At 42.2% G+C, this 20397-nt stretch overlaps 1 protein-coding gene across 2 annotated transcripts in view; it reads left to right on the forward strand.

Moving 5' to 3' along the window:
• Positions 1-7828, forward strand: part of LOC100195713 (protein zer-1 homolog) — a 76359-nt gene extending 68531 nt beyond the window's left edge. For both annotated transcript variants that reach the window (XM_014127846.2, XM_014127847.2), the window contains exons 14-16: positions 5836-5933; positions 6198-6300; positions 6537-7828. In XM_014127846.2, coding sequence (XP_013983321.2) covers positions 5836-5933; positions 6198-6300; positions 6537-6594 — 259 coding nt within the window. In that variant the 3' untranslated portion in view covers positions 6595-7828. The remainder of the gene's footprint in view (positions 1-5835; positions 5934-6197; positions 6301-6536) is intronic.
• Positions 7829-20397: the final 12569 nt, after the last annotated feature.

Genomic DNA, 20397 nt, shown 5'->3' on the forward strand with positions numbered 1-20397 from the left:
CTCCCAAAGTTGTGGCAAAATGGCTTAACCTGTTGGGTCTAGGGGGCAGCATTTGCACGTCTGGATAAAAAAAATGTACCCGATTTAATCTGGTTACTAATCCTACCCAGTAACTAGAATATGCATATACTTATTATATATGGATAGAAAACACTCTAAAGTTTCCAAAACTGTTTGAATGGTGTCTGTGAGTATAACAGAACTCATTTGGCAGGCAAAACCCTGAGACATTTTCTGACAGGAAGTGGATACCTGATGTGTTGTATTGACTTTAAACCTATCCCATTGAAAAACACAGGGGTTTAGGAATATTTTGGCACTTCCTATTGCTTCCACTAGATGTCACCAGCCTTTACAAAGTGTTTTGAGTCTTCTGGAGGGAGATCTGACCGAACAAGAGCCATGGAACGGTGATGTCCCATTAGACACCTGGCGCGCTACTTCATGTTGGGTACCCTCGTTCCAATACGTTATAAAAGAGTATGCATTCGTCCACCTTGAATATTATTCATGTTCTGGTTAAAAAGGCCCTAATGATTTATGCTATACAACGTTTGACATGTTTGAACGAACGGAAATATATTTTTTCCCCTCGTTCATGACGAGAAGTCCGGCTGGCTTACATCATGTGCTAACGAGACGGAGATTTTTGGACATAAATGATGAGCTTTTTTGAACAAAACTACATTCGTTATGGACCTGTGATACCTGGAAGTGACATCTGATGAAGAGAATCAAAGGTAATGGATTATTTACATAGTATTTTCGATTTTAGATCTCCCCAACATGACGTCTAGTCTGTATCGCAACGCGTATTTTTCTGGTCGCAGTGCTCAGATTATTGCAAAGTGTGATTTCCCAGTAAGGTTATTTTTAAATCTGGCAAGTTGATTGCGTTCAAGAGATGTAAATCTATAATTCTTTAAATGACAATATAATATTTTACCAATGTTTTCTAATTTTAATTATTTAATTTCTGACGCTGACTTGACTGCCGGTTATTGGAGGGAAACGATTTCCTCAACATCAATGCCATAGTAAAACGCTGTTTTTGTATATAAATATGAACTTGATAGAACTAAAAATGCATGCATTGTCTAACATAATGTCCTAGGAGTGTCATCTGATGGAGATTGTAAAAGGTTAGTGCATCATTTTAGCTGGTTTTATGGTTTTGGTGACCCTGTCTTTGACTTGACAAAACATTACACACAACTCTTGTAAATGTACTGTCCTAACATACTCTAAATTTATGCTTTCGCCGTAAAACCTTTTTGAAATCGTAAAACGTGGTTAGATTTAGGAGATGTTTATCTTTCAAATGGTGTAACATAGTTGTATTTTTGAAAAATTTGAATTTTGACATTTATTTGGATTCAAATTTGCCGCTCTTGAAATGCACCTGCTGTTGATGGAGTGCACCACGGGTGGCACGCTAGCGTCCCACCTAGCCCCAAGAGGTTAAGGACAACAAAGTCAAGGTATTGAAGGCCATCACAAAGCCCTGACCTCAATCCTATAGAAAATTTGTGGGCAGAACTGAAAAAGCGTGTGCGAGCAAGGAGGCCTAGAAAACTGACTCAGTTACACCAGCTCTGTCAGGAGGAATGGGCCAGAATTCACACAACTTATTGTGGGAAGCTTGTAGAAGGCTACCTGAAACGTTTGACCCAAGTTAAACAATTTAAAGGCAATGCTATCAAATACTAATTGAGTGTATGTAAACTTCTGACCCACTGGGAATGTGATGAAAGAAATAAAAGCTGAAATAAATCATTCTCTCAACTATTATTTCACATTCTTAAAATGAAGTGGTAATCCTAACTGACCTGAGACAGGGAATTTGTACTAGGATTAAATGTCAGGAATCGTGAAAAACTGAGTTTAAATGTATTTGGCTAAGGTGTATGTAAACTTCCGACTTCAACTGTACATATGAATTGAGAAAAGCAGTATGTAAACATTTTTAAAGTGACCAGTGATTCCATGTCTATGTATATATAGGGCAGCAGCCTCGACAGGGTAGGGTTGAGTAACCGGGTGGCAGCCGGCTAGTGATGACTATTTAACAGTCTGATGGCCTTGAGATAGAAGCTGTTTTTCAGTCTCTGTCCCAGCTTTGGTGCACCTATACTGACCTCGCCTTCTGGATGGTAGCGGGGTGAACAGGCAGTGGCTCGGGTGGTTGATGTCCTTGATGATCTGTTTGGCCTTCCTGTGTCAACGGCTGCTGTAGGTGACCTGGGGGGCAGGTAGTGTGCCCCTGGTGATGCGTTGGGCAGACTGCACTACCCTCTGGAGAGCCCTGCGGTTACGGGCAGTGCAGTTGCCGTACCAGGCGGTGATACAGCCCGACAGGATGCTATCAATTGTGCGTCTGTAAAAGTTTGTGAGGGTCTTAGGGCCCAAGCCAAATTTCCTCAGCCTTGGGTATGACGCTACAAGCTTGTCACACCTTTATTTGGGGAGTTTCTTCCATTATTCTCTGAAGATCCTCTCAAGCTCTGTCAGGTTGGGTGAGGAGCGTCAATGCACAGCTATTTTCAGGTCAATCTTTTCGATCGGTTTCAGGTCTAGGCTCTGGCTGGGCCACTCAAGGACATTTAGAGACGTGTCGCGAAGCCACTCCTGCATTCTCTTTGCTGTGGTCTTAGGGTTGTTGTCCTGTTGGAAGTTGAACCTTAGACCCAGTCTGAGGTCCTGAGCACTCTGGAGCAGCTTTCCATTAAGGATCTCGCTCTACTTTTCTCTGTTCATCTTTCCCTCGATCCTGACAGGTCTGCCAGTCCTTGCTGCTGAAAAACATCCCCACAGCATGATGATGCTGCCACCACCATGCTTCACTGTAGGGATGGTGCCAGGTTTCCTCCAGACATGTCGTTTGGCATTCAGGACAAAGAGTTCGATCTTGGTTTCATCAGACCAGAGAATCTTTAATATTTTTGAAAAAGGATAATGTACACATTTACCACATTTAAAACATAATCCATCAATTATATAATATATACAGAGTCCTTCTGAAAGTATTCACACCCATTGACTTTTCCCACATTTTGTGGTGTTACAACCTGATATTTAAATGTATTAAATATAGATTTGTTGTCACTGACCTACACGCAATACCACATAATGTCAAAGTGGAATTATGAAAAGCTGAAATGTCTTGAGTCACTAAGTATTCAATCCCTTTGTTATGGCAAGGCTAAATAAATTCAGGAGTAACAATTTGCTCAACAAGTCACACAATTAGTTGCGTGGACTCACTCTGTGTGTAATAATAGTGTTTAACATTATTTTTGAATGACTGCATCATCTCTGTACCCAACACATACAATTATCTGTAAGGTCCCTCAGTCGAGCAGTGAATTTCAAACACAGATTCAAACACAAAGACCAGGGAGGTTTTCCATTAACTTGCAAAGTAGGCCACCTACAGTATTGGTAGAAGCAGACATTCAATATCCCTTTGAGCATGGTGAAGTTATGTATTACACTTTGGATGGTGTATCAATATTCCCAGTCACTACAAAGATACAGGTGTCCTTCCTAACTCACTTGCCGGAGAGGAAGGAAATCACTCAGGAATTTCACCATGAGGTCAATGGTGTCTTTTTAAAACAGGTACAGAGTTTAATGGCTGTGATAGGAGAAAACCGAGGATTGATCAACAACCTAGTTTCTCCACAGTACTAACCTAATTGACAGAGTGAAAAGGAAGCAAAACTGTACAGAATAAAAATATTCCAAAACATTCATCCTGTTTGAAACAAGCCACTAAAGTAATACTGCATAAAATGTGGCAAAGTAATTCACTTTTTGTCCTGAGTACAAAGTTTTATGTTTGGCGGAAATCCAATACAACACATTACTGAGTACCACTCTCCATGTTTTTAAGCATAGTGGTGGCTGCATCATGTTATGGGTATGCATGTGTCATGACTGTCCTGTGAGGATCAAATGGCTCAGATCAGCTTGGCAATGGTTGACAATAGTAGTTCTTAGGAAAAACCCCAATGGAGACCGGACAACTAAGGACATTGTGACATTTTGTGGACAATCAAACCCCTTTCCAAGAAGGCTTGGTTTCGACAGAGATAGACGACGAACGAAGGCATTCACACGTAAATACATTCATGATTTCTAACTCCAAATGGGCAGTGGTTCGTGTGCCAAGTTAATGATTACTGTGAATAGTTTCCAAATGTATCAATGATAAGTGTCTCTTTCTCTCCCTCTTTTGGTAAACAAGCAGTCATGTTGTTGTTAGTCCGCTAGGGACTTTTTCTCATGTATTATGTGTGTATGTTTATTCTGTGTTATTATTTAGTTAACTGGTAAATAAGTGATTAAACCAATTTGTGTAGTACTGAATCATGAGTAAGGCTGGGGTTTTTGCAGATCCAAGAAGGTTATGACTGTTCAGAATGATGATATGATAAGAGGTTATGGCTAATATGTTGACTGTTTTATGGATGTTATAGGTAAAGATCTTAGAGTTTAATTCGGCACATGGTAACTCTTTAAACAAATTCTAATGAGTTCATTGTAACATCATTCATTTAATTGGGTAAGAATTAAACATAGTTAGTGGATTAAATAAATAACAGTCATCAGATCAATGAAAGTAAAGTCATGACAAATGTTACCATCAAGGACTGGGGAGTTTTTCAGGATACAAAATAAACGAATGGAGCTAAGCACATATAATATCCTAGAGGAAAACCTGGTTCAGTTTGTTTTCCACCAGACATTGGGAGATTAATTCACCTTTCAGCAGGACAACAATCTAAAAAGACAAATGTACACTGGAGTTGCTTACCAAGAAGACCGTGAATGTTACTGACTGGCCAAGTTACAGTTTTGACTTAAATCTGCTTGTAAATCAATGGCAAGACCTGAAATTGTTGTCTAGTAAAGATCAACAACCAATTTGACAGAGCTTGATCATTTTGAAAAAATAATGGGCAAATGTTGCACAATCCAGGTGTGGAAAGCTCTAAAGGCGTCCGCATGCTTCCCAGCTGAAACATTTTGTGACTTTTTTGTTTGTTTTGGACTTGGTTTTTTCGGCTTTTCGGGCACACATTTTTTCTGAAGGCCAACTGAAGTTGGTAGCCGAAGTCTACGCCCCCTTCGTCAGTGATTGGTCCACAGTAGGGATTTTTCAGTGCACATTTTTTCATTGAGAAATACTGCACCAAACATCTTAGTTAGATATACAATTGTGTGACTAAGATCTCCCCGGTAAAACGTAAAAATGTATGACAGATTTCTTGAGTTTGGACGAAGTGTATACTGGCTACGGCATTTCGAAATGGACAAATGGTACTATTGCCGCATTTTCTCTTTTAAGGAAGTATGCGAGCACACTCTTTCGACTAGGCGCCAGACGAACTGAAGCATGCTGATGCCTTTAGACTTACCCAGCAAGACTCACAGCTGTAATCGCTGGTAAAGGTGCTTCTACAAAGTGTTGACTCAGGGGTGTGAACTCAGGGGTGTGAAAACATGTTTTCACTTTGTCATTACGGGGTATTGTGTGTAGATGGGTGAGGAAAAAATTATATTTAATTCATTTTGATTTTAGGATGTAACACGAAAATTAGGAATAAGTCAAGGGGTAGGAATACTTTCTGAAGGCACTATGCATTTTTAATACAATTACTTTCTTGATCACAATCTCAATAAAATGCCTGTATAGGCAAGCCACCGCTGTTAAGGTTACAAATATCACCCTGATTCCAACTACAAGATGTGCGAGTGGATTTCACTTTTCAGATTTTTTTTAATGAATTAACACTTACCTGGCTTTCTCCCTCCCTTTTTTCTGTTCAGATCCTTTGAACCCATCTTGCGCCTGCTTCCCCAGAGCATTGCCCCAGTCAGTCAGCACTGGGCCACGTGGGCACTCTTCAACCTGGTGTCGGTCTACCGTGAGTATTGCTGGGTAAACTTGCTTATTGGTGTCAGTGGTGGGATCCATCTTTGCCTCACTGTATCAATTTGAGAGGCCTCTGGCCTGGGGTCAGTTATTTCTTTATATTGTTATATTAATAATAAAATAAATGTGGATTAACTTTTGGAGTATCTATTTTAAGAGAATACAGCCCAGTGCCCACACTTTGTCACTCATCAGGGAAATATGTCTGCTTTCGAGAAATGTTTTTCTCACTTATTTTCTTCCTCTCTTCCCTCAGCGAGTAAGTACTGCCCTCTGCTGATAAAAGATGGAGGGATTGTTCTCCTGGAGAAGGTGCTGGAGCTCCAGACATCACATGAAGAGACCAAGGACATGGCACGGTATGAACTCACCTATTAACCCATCCAAATTTTATAACCAATGCGATATTTGTGGAGGGATTGTTGATCAGTTTGGGGTCTATCACATTGCATTTACTTTCATTTCAAGCAATGAGTTGAAATTTTGTTCATAAATTGAGGACTGCCATGTATGTATTGACTTGAATTTGAATGGAATGGAGCCCAACCCTGGTGAATGAAATTAAAATGCTGAAGCCTCCCTCTCTCTGTTTCAGGAAGGTGATGGAGCAGTGTGAGAACTTCAAAGAAGATCCCATGGAAACGACGAGGTAGACAACGGCCAACAGAGGACGACGTCAGGAGAGCAGTACCACTAGACGAACAAAAAGGCAAAACTTCATAGGAACCCTTCACTATCTTCTCACCACAAGTGTCAATTGTGTGCATCAATTTACTGTAGAGCAGAACAACTGTTCTTTGCCTCTCAGCCAGGCTTTCTGGACAGAACCTTGTTATGCGACACTATTAGGAAGTTGAGATGTGGTGCACGGAGTTGGTGTGTCTGTGTGTGTGTGTGTGTGTGTGTGTGTGTGTGCGCGCGCATGTGTGTGTGTTGCACACACATGATAAGCATAATTTGTATAATGTATTTGTGTTCATTTATTGATTTGTTTTGCTTTTTGGTGGGTGTGCTTGTCCTCGTTTGGGTGTGAGTGTGCTAGAGTGTGTTTGCGTGTGTAATGAGTGTGTGTAATAAGAGTGTGTGTGTGTGTGTGTGTGTGTGGAAGGACGTATGTGTGTTATAATAAGGATCAAAACACCAGGGAGATGTTTGCCTCTGAAAAATAGGAAACAAAAATGGAGGTTGTTATGGTATTTTTCCCACCTTAGTCTGTTATATTGGGTCTCCGTTGTATAAGCTTAATTTCCAACACAGCGCCGTCAACGCCCATCATGCTCCTTCTCAGAATCCTCAGTCCACAGCAATTTCTGATGCAGAAATTTCAAATGGATGACGCCATGAGGTGTGGACGGTCGATTAGTTTTATCCCAAACAGCACTGATCTGTGGACAGTTGTTATTGAGCAGTGAAGTTGCCATGTCTGTGGATGCATCTCTATCCCACACTGATCGAGAGCGTGACCGTGGAGGTGTGTAGCCGTGACAAGGACCCCAGTAGAAGTCTTCCTAGATCCTGTGGCATGGGGAAGGACTTTTTGTTTTTCGTTGTACGTATTTGGAGTTGCCATCTGTCCCATCATTGTTTATGTCAGTTTTTTTGCTATATAATTATAAACATTCCTATGATTTAATCTGTAAATCTAGGCTTTGTTCCCCATTCCTTAGATATATAACCCACAAAGGAGCTGAATGATGAGAAACAAATCAGGAAGGACTATACTATTAGGGGTTTTGGAATCTCAACCAAAAAATGCCCATGTTCTTAAATGTTAAGGAAAATCTGAAGGTGGATGATTTTAGCTTTGTGTCTTTCATGTATATGGATACAATGCCCTCAACCATAAAGTCTTAGTGTCATATATTTAGATTTGACACATTTAGGAAAGCCTGTATCTTATTTCTGAACATTTAGTTGCCATGTAAGGAATCTTTAGCCTAACATTTGCACATGATTTGGTAAGGTGGTATACTTGGTCTCCAAAAGCTAACATCAAATGTGAAGATTAGTTCATAAAATGCTGACCTCAGATTTTTACGCAACATTAATTCAAGAATTCATGCTGTATTGTAATATTCAGTGGGGTCAGAAATTATTGACACCCTTGATAAAGATGAGCATAAATGACTGTAAAATAAATAATAAAAATACTGAGCTATATTTTATGCAAAAAAAAAAGGGAAATTATATTTTATACCAATACAATTACTTAAAGAAATAGATATTGTTTAACAAGTAATATTTTTTTTCTCAAAGGTAGGGGTCAAGATTGACACCCCTGTTTTCAATACCTTGCGAGGATAACGGTACAGAGACTTTTTCTAAAATGTTTTATGAGTTGGAGAACACAATGGGAGGGATCTTATCCCCATCCTAAATACAGAATTTACTATTGTAAAGTGGTTGTTCCACTGGATATTATAGGTGAATGCACCAATTTGTAAGTCGCTCTGGATAAGAGCGTCTGCTAAATGACTAAAATGTAAATGTAAATGTAGAATCCTTCCAGATCCTTGATATCCTTCATCTGCGCTGATGGACTGCCCTCTTCAATGCAAACCACAGGTTTTCAATGGGTTTCAAGTCCAGAGACGGAGATAGCTATTCCAAAATGTTGATTTTGAGGCCAATTAACAATTTCTTTGTGGATTTTGATGTCTTGCTGGAAGTTCCACTTGCGGCCATGTTTCAGTTGCTCCATCTTAAAATGGATGACATCCATGGGTCTTTGTTCAGAACTAATCACTAATTTCCCCCTACAGACCTTGATGTCAGTAGAGATAAATAGCCTATCATTAGAAGGAATATGTTCCACACTACACTTACTGTTCATAGATTGATCATTAGTTGTATTATTATTTTGATATTTCACATGAAGTCCCAACACATTCAAACATGGATTTTTCCTTCGCTTCTTGAACAGCAATCGCCTCTGGTCCATTAGATATATAATTAATTAATCTTTGCTTTTCCATGTACATTGTCTTAATACTTTTTCATGTGATTTTGTATGTTTGTATGGTGCATTCAGAAAGTATTCAGACCCCTTGACTTTTTCCACATTTTGTTACGTTACAGCCTTATTCTAAAATTGATAAAATATTTTTTTCCCCTCATCAATCTACACACACTACCCCATAATGACAAAGCAAAAACAGGTTTTTAGAAATTGTTGCAAATGTATTTAACATAAAAAATAAAATACCTTATTTACATAAGTATTCAGCCCCTTTGCTATGAGACTCAAAATTGAGCTCAGGTGCATCCTGTTTCCAATGATCATCCTTGAGATGTTTCTACAACTTGATTGAGTCCACCTGTGGTAAGTTCAATTGATTGGATGCGATTTGGAAAGGCACACACCTGTATATATAAGGTATTGTGTGTAGTTTGATGAGGTGGAAAAGAACAATTGAATCCATTTTAAAATAAGGCTGTAAAGATTTTTTTGGGGGAAAAGTATTGGGGTCTGAATACTTTCCGAATGCACTGTATGCCTCATTCAACCATATTTATATTGTTATTTTACAATTATGGTGGGAGGTTATTTCCAAATGGGAGGCTGAATTGGGCAAGGCCTGTAGAAATGGAAAACATATTATTGTTGTTAGAACCTCACTTCATAAGAATTTTGCTGATGTTTGATTCTCTAATATTCAATAAAAGGGTAGAGTTACATAGCACCAAAGGGAGGATGGATCTTGGTTGATTTGTATAGGTCTTTCAGGCTGCAGCATCAGCTCTTTAGCACTTAATGAACATATCACATACTGTAAAGTAAATTAATAAAAAGGAGACAATTCAGTTGTAAATGTGGGGCATCTGAGGAAAATGTAGGTAACCCTTAATTGACATCACTCTTCTAAGTCTTCATAAGAGCTATGTATTCAGAAAAATAGTGAAATTAGGGCTATATTATGTTCAGTGCCTTCAGAAAGTATTCACACCCCTTGACTTTTTCCACATTTTGTTGTTTCAAAGTGGGATTAAAATAGATTTAATTGTAATATTTTTTGTCAACGATCTACACAAAATACGAATGTCCAAGCAAAGTGAAAAGAAATTCAATAAAATAAATAATTATGGAAAATGAAACACTATCTTGGTTAGATAAGTGTTCAACCCCCTGAGTCAAATACATGTTAGAATCACCTTTGGCAGCGATTACAGCTGTGAGTCTTTCTGGGTAAAAGGCTCTGCATGGTCAAGCTGATGACTGCAATGCGGCCTCCACAGAAGTCATGACATTCATACTTCTTGTGCTTCTGGGAGCTGTCAAATGCATCCAATAAATGGCTTTGCACTGCACCACTCAGTGCTTCAGGGCTCACATACAGTGCCTTCGGAAAGTATTCAGACCCCTTGACTTTTTCCACATTTTGTTACGTTACAGCCTTATTAAAAAATGTATTCAATTGTTTTTTTTCCTCAACAATCTACACACAATTCCCCATAATGACAAGGCAAAAACAGGTTTTTAGAAATGTTTGCTAATTTATTAACATTTACATTTTTGTAATTTAGCAGACGCTCTTATCCAGAGCAATTTACAGTAGTGACTGAATACATTTTTGTCCTTTTTCATACTAATATTAGGTAGGTGTTAATGTTTTTTACCCTCGTCTGATGAAATTACATATATTTAGCCTACTAGTCAGCCATGCATGTCTTTGCACTGATGATGACAGAGGAGTTGTTCAGTTGCTGATAAACAGGCAAGTAAAGGAAGAGGGTTTTATTCAACTAAATTGAAAAAATGTTATTTTCTAAAAATATTTTGAAATAGCATTTTGCTTAAAGTTTGTAAAGCTTACCACACTTTCTTTCCCCTCCATATGGATGGACATCTTTTGGTACTCTGACAAGCATTTGATCGCATGATAGTGTTGACTTCCACAACCTTATATGGCAAACCATAGTAGTCGAGGAATGCTCACATTTTGCTGCAGTTTGAACAGGTCTTGTACTGATATATACAGTAAACTTCAAGTCGTTGGCAAACGTCAGATCAGAGCCCAAGTTTGAGGGGATGCCCTATTGGGGAGCTGTGCGTAAATATGAGAGTGCGCACAGTGGTTGTCCCCATGTATCTTTATTTCTAAACCGTTGCATTAAAACTTGAGACATAATTAAAAAAGTGTAGCAGCAAGTTGTTTTGTGCACATCCAGGGAAATGCTGATGACTGTTACAGAGAGAGACACATACTGTAGCCATAAAGGAATGGATGTCCCACAATGAATGAGAGATTGCACAATGAATGATGTGACATCAGTGGCGGTCGGTGCCATTTAAGATGAGGGAGGGCGATTCATTTTTAATGAGCATGGCCTTATTTCTATTACAGCATATTGGATGGCTGTCATTCATGTTCCATTCACCCAGATCAATATAGCATCGATAGGTTTAGGCTACTTCATGATACTAAAATGTTCCTTATACACAATGACAAGGTTGCTACAACCTAGCCTACAAGTTAAAGTTACGACGTACACTACCGTTCAAAAGTTTGGGGTCACTTAGAAATGTCCTTGTTTTTGAAAGAAGGGAACATTTTTTGTCTATTAAAATAACGTCAAATTGATCAGAAATACACTGTAGACATTGTTAATGTTGTAAATTACTATTGTAGCTGGAAACGGCATGCTGGCCTTCTAGGCAGAGTTGCAAAGAAAAAGCCATATCTCAGACTGGCCAATAAAAATAAAAGATTAAGATGGGCAAAAGAACACAGACACTGGACAGAGGAACTCTGCCTAGAAGGCCAGCATCCCGGAGTCGCCTGTTCACTGTTGACGTTGAGACCGGTGTTTTGTGGGTACTATTTAATGAAGCTGCCAGTTGAGGACTTGTGAGGCATCTGTTTCTCAAACTAGACACTAATGTACTTGTCCTCTTGCTCAGTTGTGCACCGTGGCCTCCCACTCCTCTTTCTATTCTGATTAGGGCCAGTTTGTGTGTGTTCTGTGAAGGGAGTAGTACACAGCGTTGTACGAGATCTTCAGTTTCTTGGCAATTTCTCGCATGGACTAGCCTTCATTTCTCAGAACAAGAATAGACTGATGAGTTTCAGAAGAAAGTCTTTGTTTCTGGCCATTTTGAGCCAGTAATCAAACCCACAAATGCTGATGCTCCAGATACTCAACTCGTCCAAAGGCCAGTTGTATTGCTTCTTTAATCAGAACCACCGTTTTCAGCTGTGCTAACATAATTGCAAAAGGGTTTTCTAATGATCAATTAACCTTTTAAAATGATAAACTTGGATTAGCTAACACAACGTGCCATTGGAACACAGGAGTGAATGTTGCTGATAATGGGCCTCTGTACACCTATGTAGATATTCCATAAAAAATCTGCTGTTTCCAGCTTCAATAGTCATTTACAACATTAACAATGTCTACACTGTGTTTCTGATCAAATTTATGTTATTTCAATGGACAAAATAATAGCTTTTCTTTCAAAAACAAGGACATTTCTAAGTGACCACAAACTTTTGAACGGTAGTGTAGGTGCACAGGTCGAGAGAGAATTTGAGTTATCAAGGTGACAGTGACACATTCAATACTGCCTTGCACACTCTTGAATACTAGCTGACCAGGTATGTTTATCCCTGTTTCATTTCGTTTGCTTCTATTTAAGAAAAGTTTTTCAACAAAATTTGGCGGAATGAGAACACACCTGATCACCCGCAAGAACAGTTCACTTTTAAAGCAGCCACATACAAACAGCAGGATCACTTTTCTCATTGTATAATTCCTTCTTGCATCTATGCTCTCTCCAATCACTTTTTCCCTTCGCTGGTGGACTTTTTTTTTCTTTATTTTTACTATTTTCTACATTGTAGAATAATAGTGAAGACATCAAAACTATGAAATAACACATATGGAATCATGTAGTAACCAAAAAAAGTGTTCAACAAATCTAAATATATTTTATATTTTACAATCTTCAAAGTAGCCACCCTTTGCCTTGATGACAGCTTTGCACACTCTTGGCATTTTCTTAACCAGCTTAATGAGGAATGATTTTCCAACTGTCTTGAAGGAGTTCCTGTAACGGTCTGGGCGGAGTGGGTGCACCTCCTTCACCGCGGTTGGAGTTGGCCAATTACGCACGGCCTTAACGCGGTCACACTCCATCACCACCCCCGAGGTGGATATGCGATAACCCAGGAAGGAGACGGCTTGTTTGGAGAACTCACACTTCTCAGCCTTGACGTATAGGTCATGCTCCAGCAGTCTACCAAGCACTCTGCGCACCAGAGACACATGCGCGGCGAGTGTGGCGGAGTAGATATACACAATCACGCCCTGCCCGTGCAGGTCCCTGAGAATCTCGTCCACAAAGGATTTAAAGATGGCTGGAGCATTCTTCAACCCATACGGCATGACGAGGTACTCATAGTGGCCCGATGTGGTACTAAACGCGGTTTTCCACTCGTCTCCCTCCCGAATACGCACCAGATTATACGCGCTCCTGAGGTCCAGTTTCGTGAAAAACCTTGCTCCGTGACATTATTCCACCGCCGTAGCGATGAGAGGTAGCGGGTAACTAAACCCCACTGTAATGGAATTGAGACCTCTATAATCAATGCACGGATGCAGACCTCCCTCCTTTTTCTTCATGAAAAAGAAACTCGAGGAGACGGGTGAAATGGAGGGCCGAATGTACCCCTGTCCCAGAGATTCCGTGACATATTTCTCCATAGCCAACGTCTCCTCCTGAGACAATGGGTACACGTGACTCCTGGGAAGCGCTGCGTTTACCTGGAGGTTTATCGCACAATCCCCCTGTCGATGGGGTGGTAATTTAGTCGCCCTCTTCTTACAGAAGGCGAGAGCCAAATCGGCATACTCAAGGGGAATGCACACAGTGGAACCCTGGTCTGGACTTTCCACTGATGTGGCACCGATGGAAACTCCCATACACCTACCTGAACACTCCTCTGACCACCCCTGGAGAACCCCCTGTTTCCACGAAATACTGGGATTGTGACTGGCCAGCCAGGGCACCCCCAGCACCACATGAAACGCAGGTGAATCTATAAGGAAGAGACTAATCCGCTCCTTATGATTCCCCTGCGTTACCATGTCCAGTGGAACCGTGGCCTCCCTGACCAGCCCTGACCCTAATGGCCGGCTATCTAAGGAGTGCTCGGGGAAGGGGGGGATCTATCGGCACCAGCGGAATCCCCAGCTTGAGGGCGAGTCCGCGATCCATAAAGTTCCCAGCTGCGCCTGAATCGACTAGCGCCTTATGCTGGGAAGAGGGAGAAAAGTCAAGATTTTATTTTATACCAACACGGGGTTCTGGTTGAGTTTGATGCTGACTCACCTGGAATGACCGAGAAGTGTTCTGCCTGCCCTCTCGACTCCCAGAGGGGCCCCCCCAGCACCGGTCGGCCGTGTGTCCTCTCCGACCACAGCTGGTGCAGGAGGAGCGCCCTCCTCCAGTTCCCCTCGATGCGGCCCCCCCCTAACTCCATAGGAATGGGCACGGGAGGGCTAGGAGGTGGAACTGACAGGACCCTTTCTGAACGCCCGCAGGCAGCCAGCAGATTGTTCAGTCGGATTGACATGTCTATCATTTCGTCGAGGGAAAGAGTGGTGTCCCGACACGCTAGCTCCCTGCGGACGTCCTCCCGGAGGCTACACCGGCAGTGGTCCATTAGGGCCCTGTCGTTCCACCCGGCCCCAGCGGCCAAGGTCCGGAACTCCAACGCAAAGTCTTGCGAGCTCCTCGTCTCCTGCCTAAGGTGGAATAGTCGCTCACCCGCCGCTCGGCCCTCTGGAGGTGGTCGAATACGGCCCGGAAACTGCGGGCGAACTCTGGATAGTGGTCACTCGCCGAGTCTGGGCATTCCAGACAGCGTTGGCCCACTCCAGAGCTCGACCCGTCAGGCAGGAGACGAGGAGGCTCACACTCTCCTCCCCCGAGGGAGTCGGCTTCACGGTAGCCAGGTACAACTCGAGCTGGAGTAGAAATCCCTGGCACCCAGCTTGTCTTATATTATCTCCAATGTATCGTCCCTGTAAAAAACCTGGTCCGACTGCAATCTATCCCTTTTCAACACTTTTTAAAAACTTTTGGTGCCAACGAGAATGACATAAGAGAGTAGTCAAGACGACTAGCTTTATTGAGTCTCCGCCATGTATATCTCACTAGGGTAGGATATTAAACCTCCATGTATATCTCACTAGGTCAGGATATTAAACCTCCTCCATGTAGATCTCACTAGGTTAGGAAATTAAACCTCCTCCATGTATATCTCACTAGGTCAGGATATTAAACCTCCATGTATATCTCACTAGGTCAGGATGTTAAACCTCCATGTATATTTCCCTAGGTCAGGATGTTAAACCTCCATATATATCTCACTAGGTCAGGATATTAAACCTCCTCCATGAATATCTCACTAGGTCAGGATATTAAACCTCCATGTATATCTCAACAAATTGACAACTAGAATGCCAAAGGTCTGCAAGGCTGTAATTGCTGCAAATGGAAGATTCTTTGATGAAAGCACAGTTTGAAGGACACAATTATTATTTCAATTAAAAATCATTATTTATAACCTTGTCAACATCTTGACTATATTTCCTATTCATTTTGCATCTCATTTCATGTATGTTTTCATGGAAAACAAGGACATTTCTAAGTGACCCCAAACTTTCGAACGGTAGTGTATATTTTCAAAGAAGCGTGGTTCATCGTTATTTGGTCCGTAAAGGTTAATGAGCCATATCTGTTTATGGTTGTAACGGCGTTGGTAGTCGTGGTTTAGGAATGAGGTGCAGGAAGCAACGAGCACAGGGAGTGTTGTTTTTTAATAACACTTTGAGAAACAAAAACAAAGTTCCCAAACACAGGGGAATAAATAAGGTGTGACAATGCCAAGCCGAACATGAACAAGACAGTCGGAAACAACAATTAATCCCGCACGAAAAGGAGCGGGCCAGCTAACCTGAATAGCCCCTCTAATGGCTAATTGACCACAGGTGTCTTAAATAAAAAAAAGGGAAAAGCAAAGGGAATCGGTGGCAGCTAATAGGCCGGTGACGACGACCGCCGAGCGCCACCCGAGCAGGAGGGGGCGCCACCGTCCGTGGGAATCGTGACAGTACCCCCCTCCTGACGCGCGGCTCCTGCAGCGCGCCGACACCGGCCTCGAGGTCGACCCGGAAGGCGAGGTGCAGGGTGATCCGGACGGAGGTGGTGGAAATCCCTCAACATAGATGGGTCCAGGACGTCCTCCGCCGGCACCCAGCACCTCTCCTCCGGGCCGTACCCCTCCCAGTCCACGAGGTACTGCAGGCCCCTCGCCCGGCTGTGGTAATCCATGTTTCCGTCAGTGCCAAGAAGTCGAGGTGCTGGAGGGTAGCATAGGCTGAGATGAACTCTGCCTTGTTGGCCGCAGACCGGCAGTTCCAGAGGCTGCCGGAGACCTGGAACTCCACGTGGGTCGTGCGCGCTGGGACCACCAGGTTAGAGTGGCAGCGGCCACGCGGTGTGAAGCGTTTGTGTGGCCTGTGCAGAGGGGAGAGAACAGGGATAGACAGACACATAGTTGACAGGCTACAGAAGATGCTACGCTAATGCAAAGGAGATTGGAATGACAAGTGGACTACACTTCTCGAATGTTCAGAAAGATAAGCTTACGTTGCAAAAATTTTATTGACTAAAATGACGAAGATGATACAGTACTGCTGGCTGGTGAAGTAGGCTAGCTAGCAGTGGCTGCGTTGTTGACTTTGTTTGAACGTGTAGCTGGCTAGGTAACCTCGATAGTTTCAGTACTACACCTTATCATGATACAAAAGCAACTATGTAGCTAGCTAACATAGCAGTAATCAAGACGTTCCTTTGTAATGTATTTAGTTTCTACAATTCTGCTCGTCGGTAATAGTTGGCTAGGTTTGGAAAAATGGCGTCGCGGGGGACGAAAATAGCTGGCTAGCTAACCTCGATAATTACTCTAAACTACACAATTATCAAACTATGACAAAGACAACTAACACTGCACTAGTCAAATCGTTCCGTTGTAATGTATTAGTTTCTACAGTGCTGCTAGTCAGTAAAGGTTGGCTAGCTAGCAGTGGGTTTGATGATGACTAGGTGTGTTGACTAAGTCTGGAGTCTGGACAACGGCATCGCGTCGCGGCGCGGCTGGCTAGTTAACCTCGATAATTACTCTAAACTACACAATTATCTTAGATACAAAGACAGCAAAGACAGCTATGTAGCTAGCTAGCACTACACTAATCAAGTCGTTCCGTTGTAATGTAATAGTTTCTACAGTGCTGCTAGTCAGTAAAGGTTGGCTAGCTAGCAGTGGGTTTGATGATGACTAGGTGTGTTGACTAAGTCTGGAGTCTGGACAACGGCGTCGCGGCTGGCTAGCTAACCTCGATAATTACTCTAAACTACACAATTATCTTAGATACTAAGACAGCAAAGACAGCTATGTAGCTAGCTAGCACTACACTAATCAAGTCGTTCCGTTGTAATGTAATAGTTTCTACAGTGCTGCTAGTCGGTAGAAGTTGGCTAGTTGGCTAGCTAGCAGTGTTGACTAAGTTAGGAGGACGAAAACAGCTGGCTGGCTAGCTAACCTCGATAATTACTCTAAACTACACAATTATCTTTGATACAAAGACGGCTATGTAGCTAGCTAAGAAAAAATTGCTCAGATCAAACAAATCAAACCGTTGAAATGTAATATTACCTGTGGAGCGAAGCGTAAAAGCAGAGCCCCCTTCATTATCAACGCATTGTGCCGACAACATCAAAGAGCCATTCCAGACTGAGGTCAGGAGGACTTTGAGAGTTAGGTGTTGGCGAGACTAATGATTAACTGCAATGGAAAAGTAAATGTCTGTTTTACTACAGATTGCTCAGGACTTTTCTATTTTAAACCTGGACTACTCAGGGAAACCCACTGAGAACTGGATCGTGGTCTTCAAGGACAAAACAAATTGCTTCACCAGCCAAGAGAAGCAGGACTAAGATCTTGTCTTTGAAGTGCAGATATAGTTTTAAATGACCCTTCTGGTGGTGCCTCATTCATCATTTTTAGCATGAAACAATAAAATTATTCACTAAACATTCTTCACTCCAGATACACAGGGTGACACTTTTAGACTTCTGCCAGTGGTCCTCCCAACACCAATCTACAAGATTGTCAGGAAGACATTCCGACCAAGCTTCGAAGAGACCTGAAAGTCCTTCATTGACTTGCAGCCTGTAAGTTTAAATAGTGGATAGGCATAGGGAGATTGATGGGGAAATTAGATGATAGCGTTTGTAACCTTAAATGAAAGGCACATCATTCCAAAATATTTTATGCATAACTGCACACTCCAAGACTTTGTTGTGTAAATGAATTTATGAGCTTCAGCCCCAAATGAGTGGAAGATGGAGGCATCATACAGGGATTGGGTGTCTAAATTGATGTGTAAATGGCTATATTGTATACAACATAAATTGTGTATGATGTTATTGTCAGTGCACCTCCATGCTTTGCACAAGTCCTCATATTCTAAAATGTAATGATTTCTGTTTTAACAGGTTTGGACAAACATGGTTGAGTATCTGCACCAGGTGGAGGTAACCAGACCCTACCCATTTGTGTTTGCTCTTGGGGATTGCTCACAGGTGTTTACAGTCATTAATGGACAGGCATTAGGGCAAAGTACACTGCTTGGGGCACTGGATGTGTGCTTCAAGTCCTATTATGTGTTTGATATCAACTTTCCTAGACTGTGTGCCCCAGCATGGTAATTCCTACAGAGCACAGTGTATCAGCTGCCAGGAACAGAATCCCCCACAGTAAGACTGTTGCTAGTATGTCTTTTTTCTACTGAACAATAGTGGAGAAGCATCTACTCTTGTATGTAGTGTAAGAAGTGACAGACCTCGAGATGATGTGTTTGTGTTCCTGTGAATTAATTGATCGATGATTCAGAGGGGTTGGGTTAAATGCGTAAGACACATTTTGGTTGAAAGCATTCAGTTGTGCAACTGACTATGTATGCGCTTTCCCCCTTAATTTTCCAACGCTAATAAGGCACTATTTATAGCTCTGTTAAATTGAATTTGTGTTTGTTTTAATGAATTTTTGCCTGCTTTTTGCATGATTAATATTTAATGACATTATTTGTTCAAGCTGGGCAGAAGTGCGTTTGTGATAGAATTAAAAGTGCCTTTATAATAATTAATAAGCTATTCGTTTATCAAAATGTTGATTAAACGATATGTGTGCTCTTTTGATGTCTGATCTGAGTTTGATTGGTTAAACCTATGAATTTCTATAGGGGCGTACCTACCGGGCGTCTCAGCTCACTTATTACAAGTGACTTGAAGGCGGAGTGGGATCTTTGTGTGATTTATTTATATACACTGCTCAAAAAAATAAAGGGCACACTTAAACAACACAATGTAACTCCAAGTCAATCACACTTCTGTGAAATCAAACTGTCCACTTAGGAAGCAACACTGATTGACAATAAATTTCACATGCTGTTGTGCAAATGGAATAGACAACAGGTGGAAATTATAGGCAATTAGCAAGACACCCCGAATAAAGGAGTGGTTCTGCAGGTGGGGACCACAGACCACTTCTCAGTTCCTATGCTTCCTGGCTGATGTTTTGGTCACTTTTGAATGCTGGCGGTGCTTTCACTCTAGTGGTAGCATGAGACGGAGTCTACAACCCACACAAGTGGCTCAGGTAGTGCAGCTCATCCAGGATTGCACATCAATGCGAGCTGTGGCAAGAAGGTTTGCTGTGTCTGTCAGCGTAGTGTCCAGAGCATGGAGTCGCTACCAGGAGACAGGCCAGTACATTAGGAGACGTGGAGGAGGCCGTAGGAGGGCAACAACCCAGCAGCAGGACCGCTACCTCCGCCTTTGTGCAAGGAGGAGCAGGAGAAGCACTGCCAGAGCCCTGCAAAATGACCTCCAGCAGGCCACAAATGTGCATGTGTCTGCTCAAACGGTCAGAAACAGACTCCATGAGGGTGGTATGAGGGCCCGACGTCCACAGGTGGGGGTTGTGCTTACAGCCCAACACCGTGCAGGACGTTTGGCATTTGCCAGAGAACACCAAGATTGGCAAATTCGCCACTGGCGCCTTGTGCTCTTCACAGATGAAAGCAGGTTCACACTGAGCACGTGACAGACGTGACAGAGTCTGGAGATGCCGTGGAGAACGTTCTGCTGCCTGCAACATCCTCCAGCATGACCGGTTTGGCGGTGGGTCAGTCATGGTGTGGGGTGGCATTTCTTTGGGGGGCCGCACAGCCTTCCATGTGCTCGCCAGAGGTAGCCTGACTGCCATTAGGTACCGAGATGAGATCCTCAGACCCCTTGTGAGACCATATGCTGGTGTGGTTGGCCCTGGGTTCCTCCTAATGCAAGACAATGCTAGACCTCATGTGGCTGGAGTGTCAGCAGTTCC

Source organism: Salmo salar, chromosome ssa11 (assembly GCF_905237065.1).
Source record: "Salmo salar chromosome ssa11, Ssal_v3.1, whole genome shotgun sequence".
Taxonomy (NCBI): Eukaryota; Metazoa; Chordata; class Actinopteri; order Salmoniformes; family Salmonidae; genus Salmo; species Salmo salar.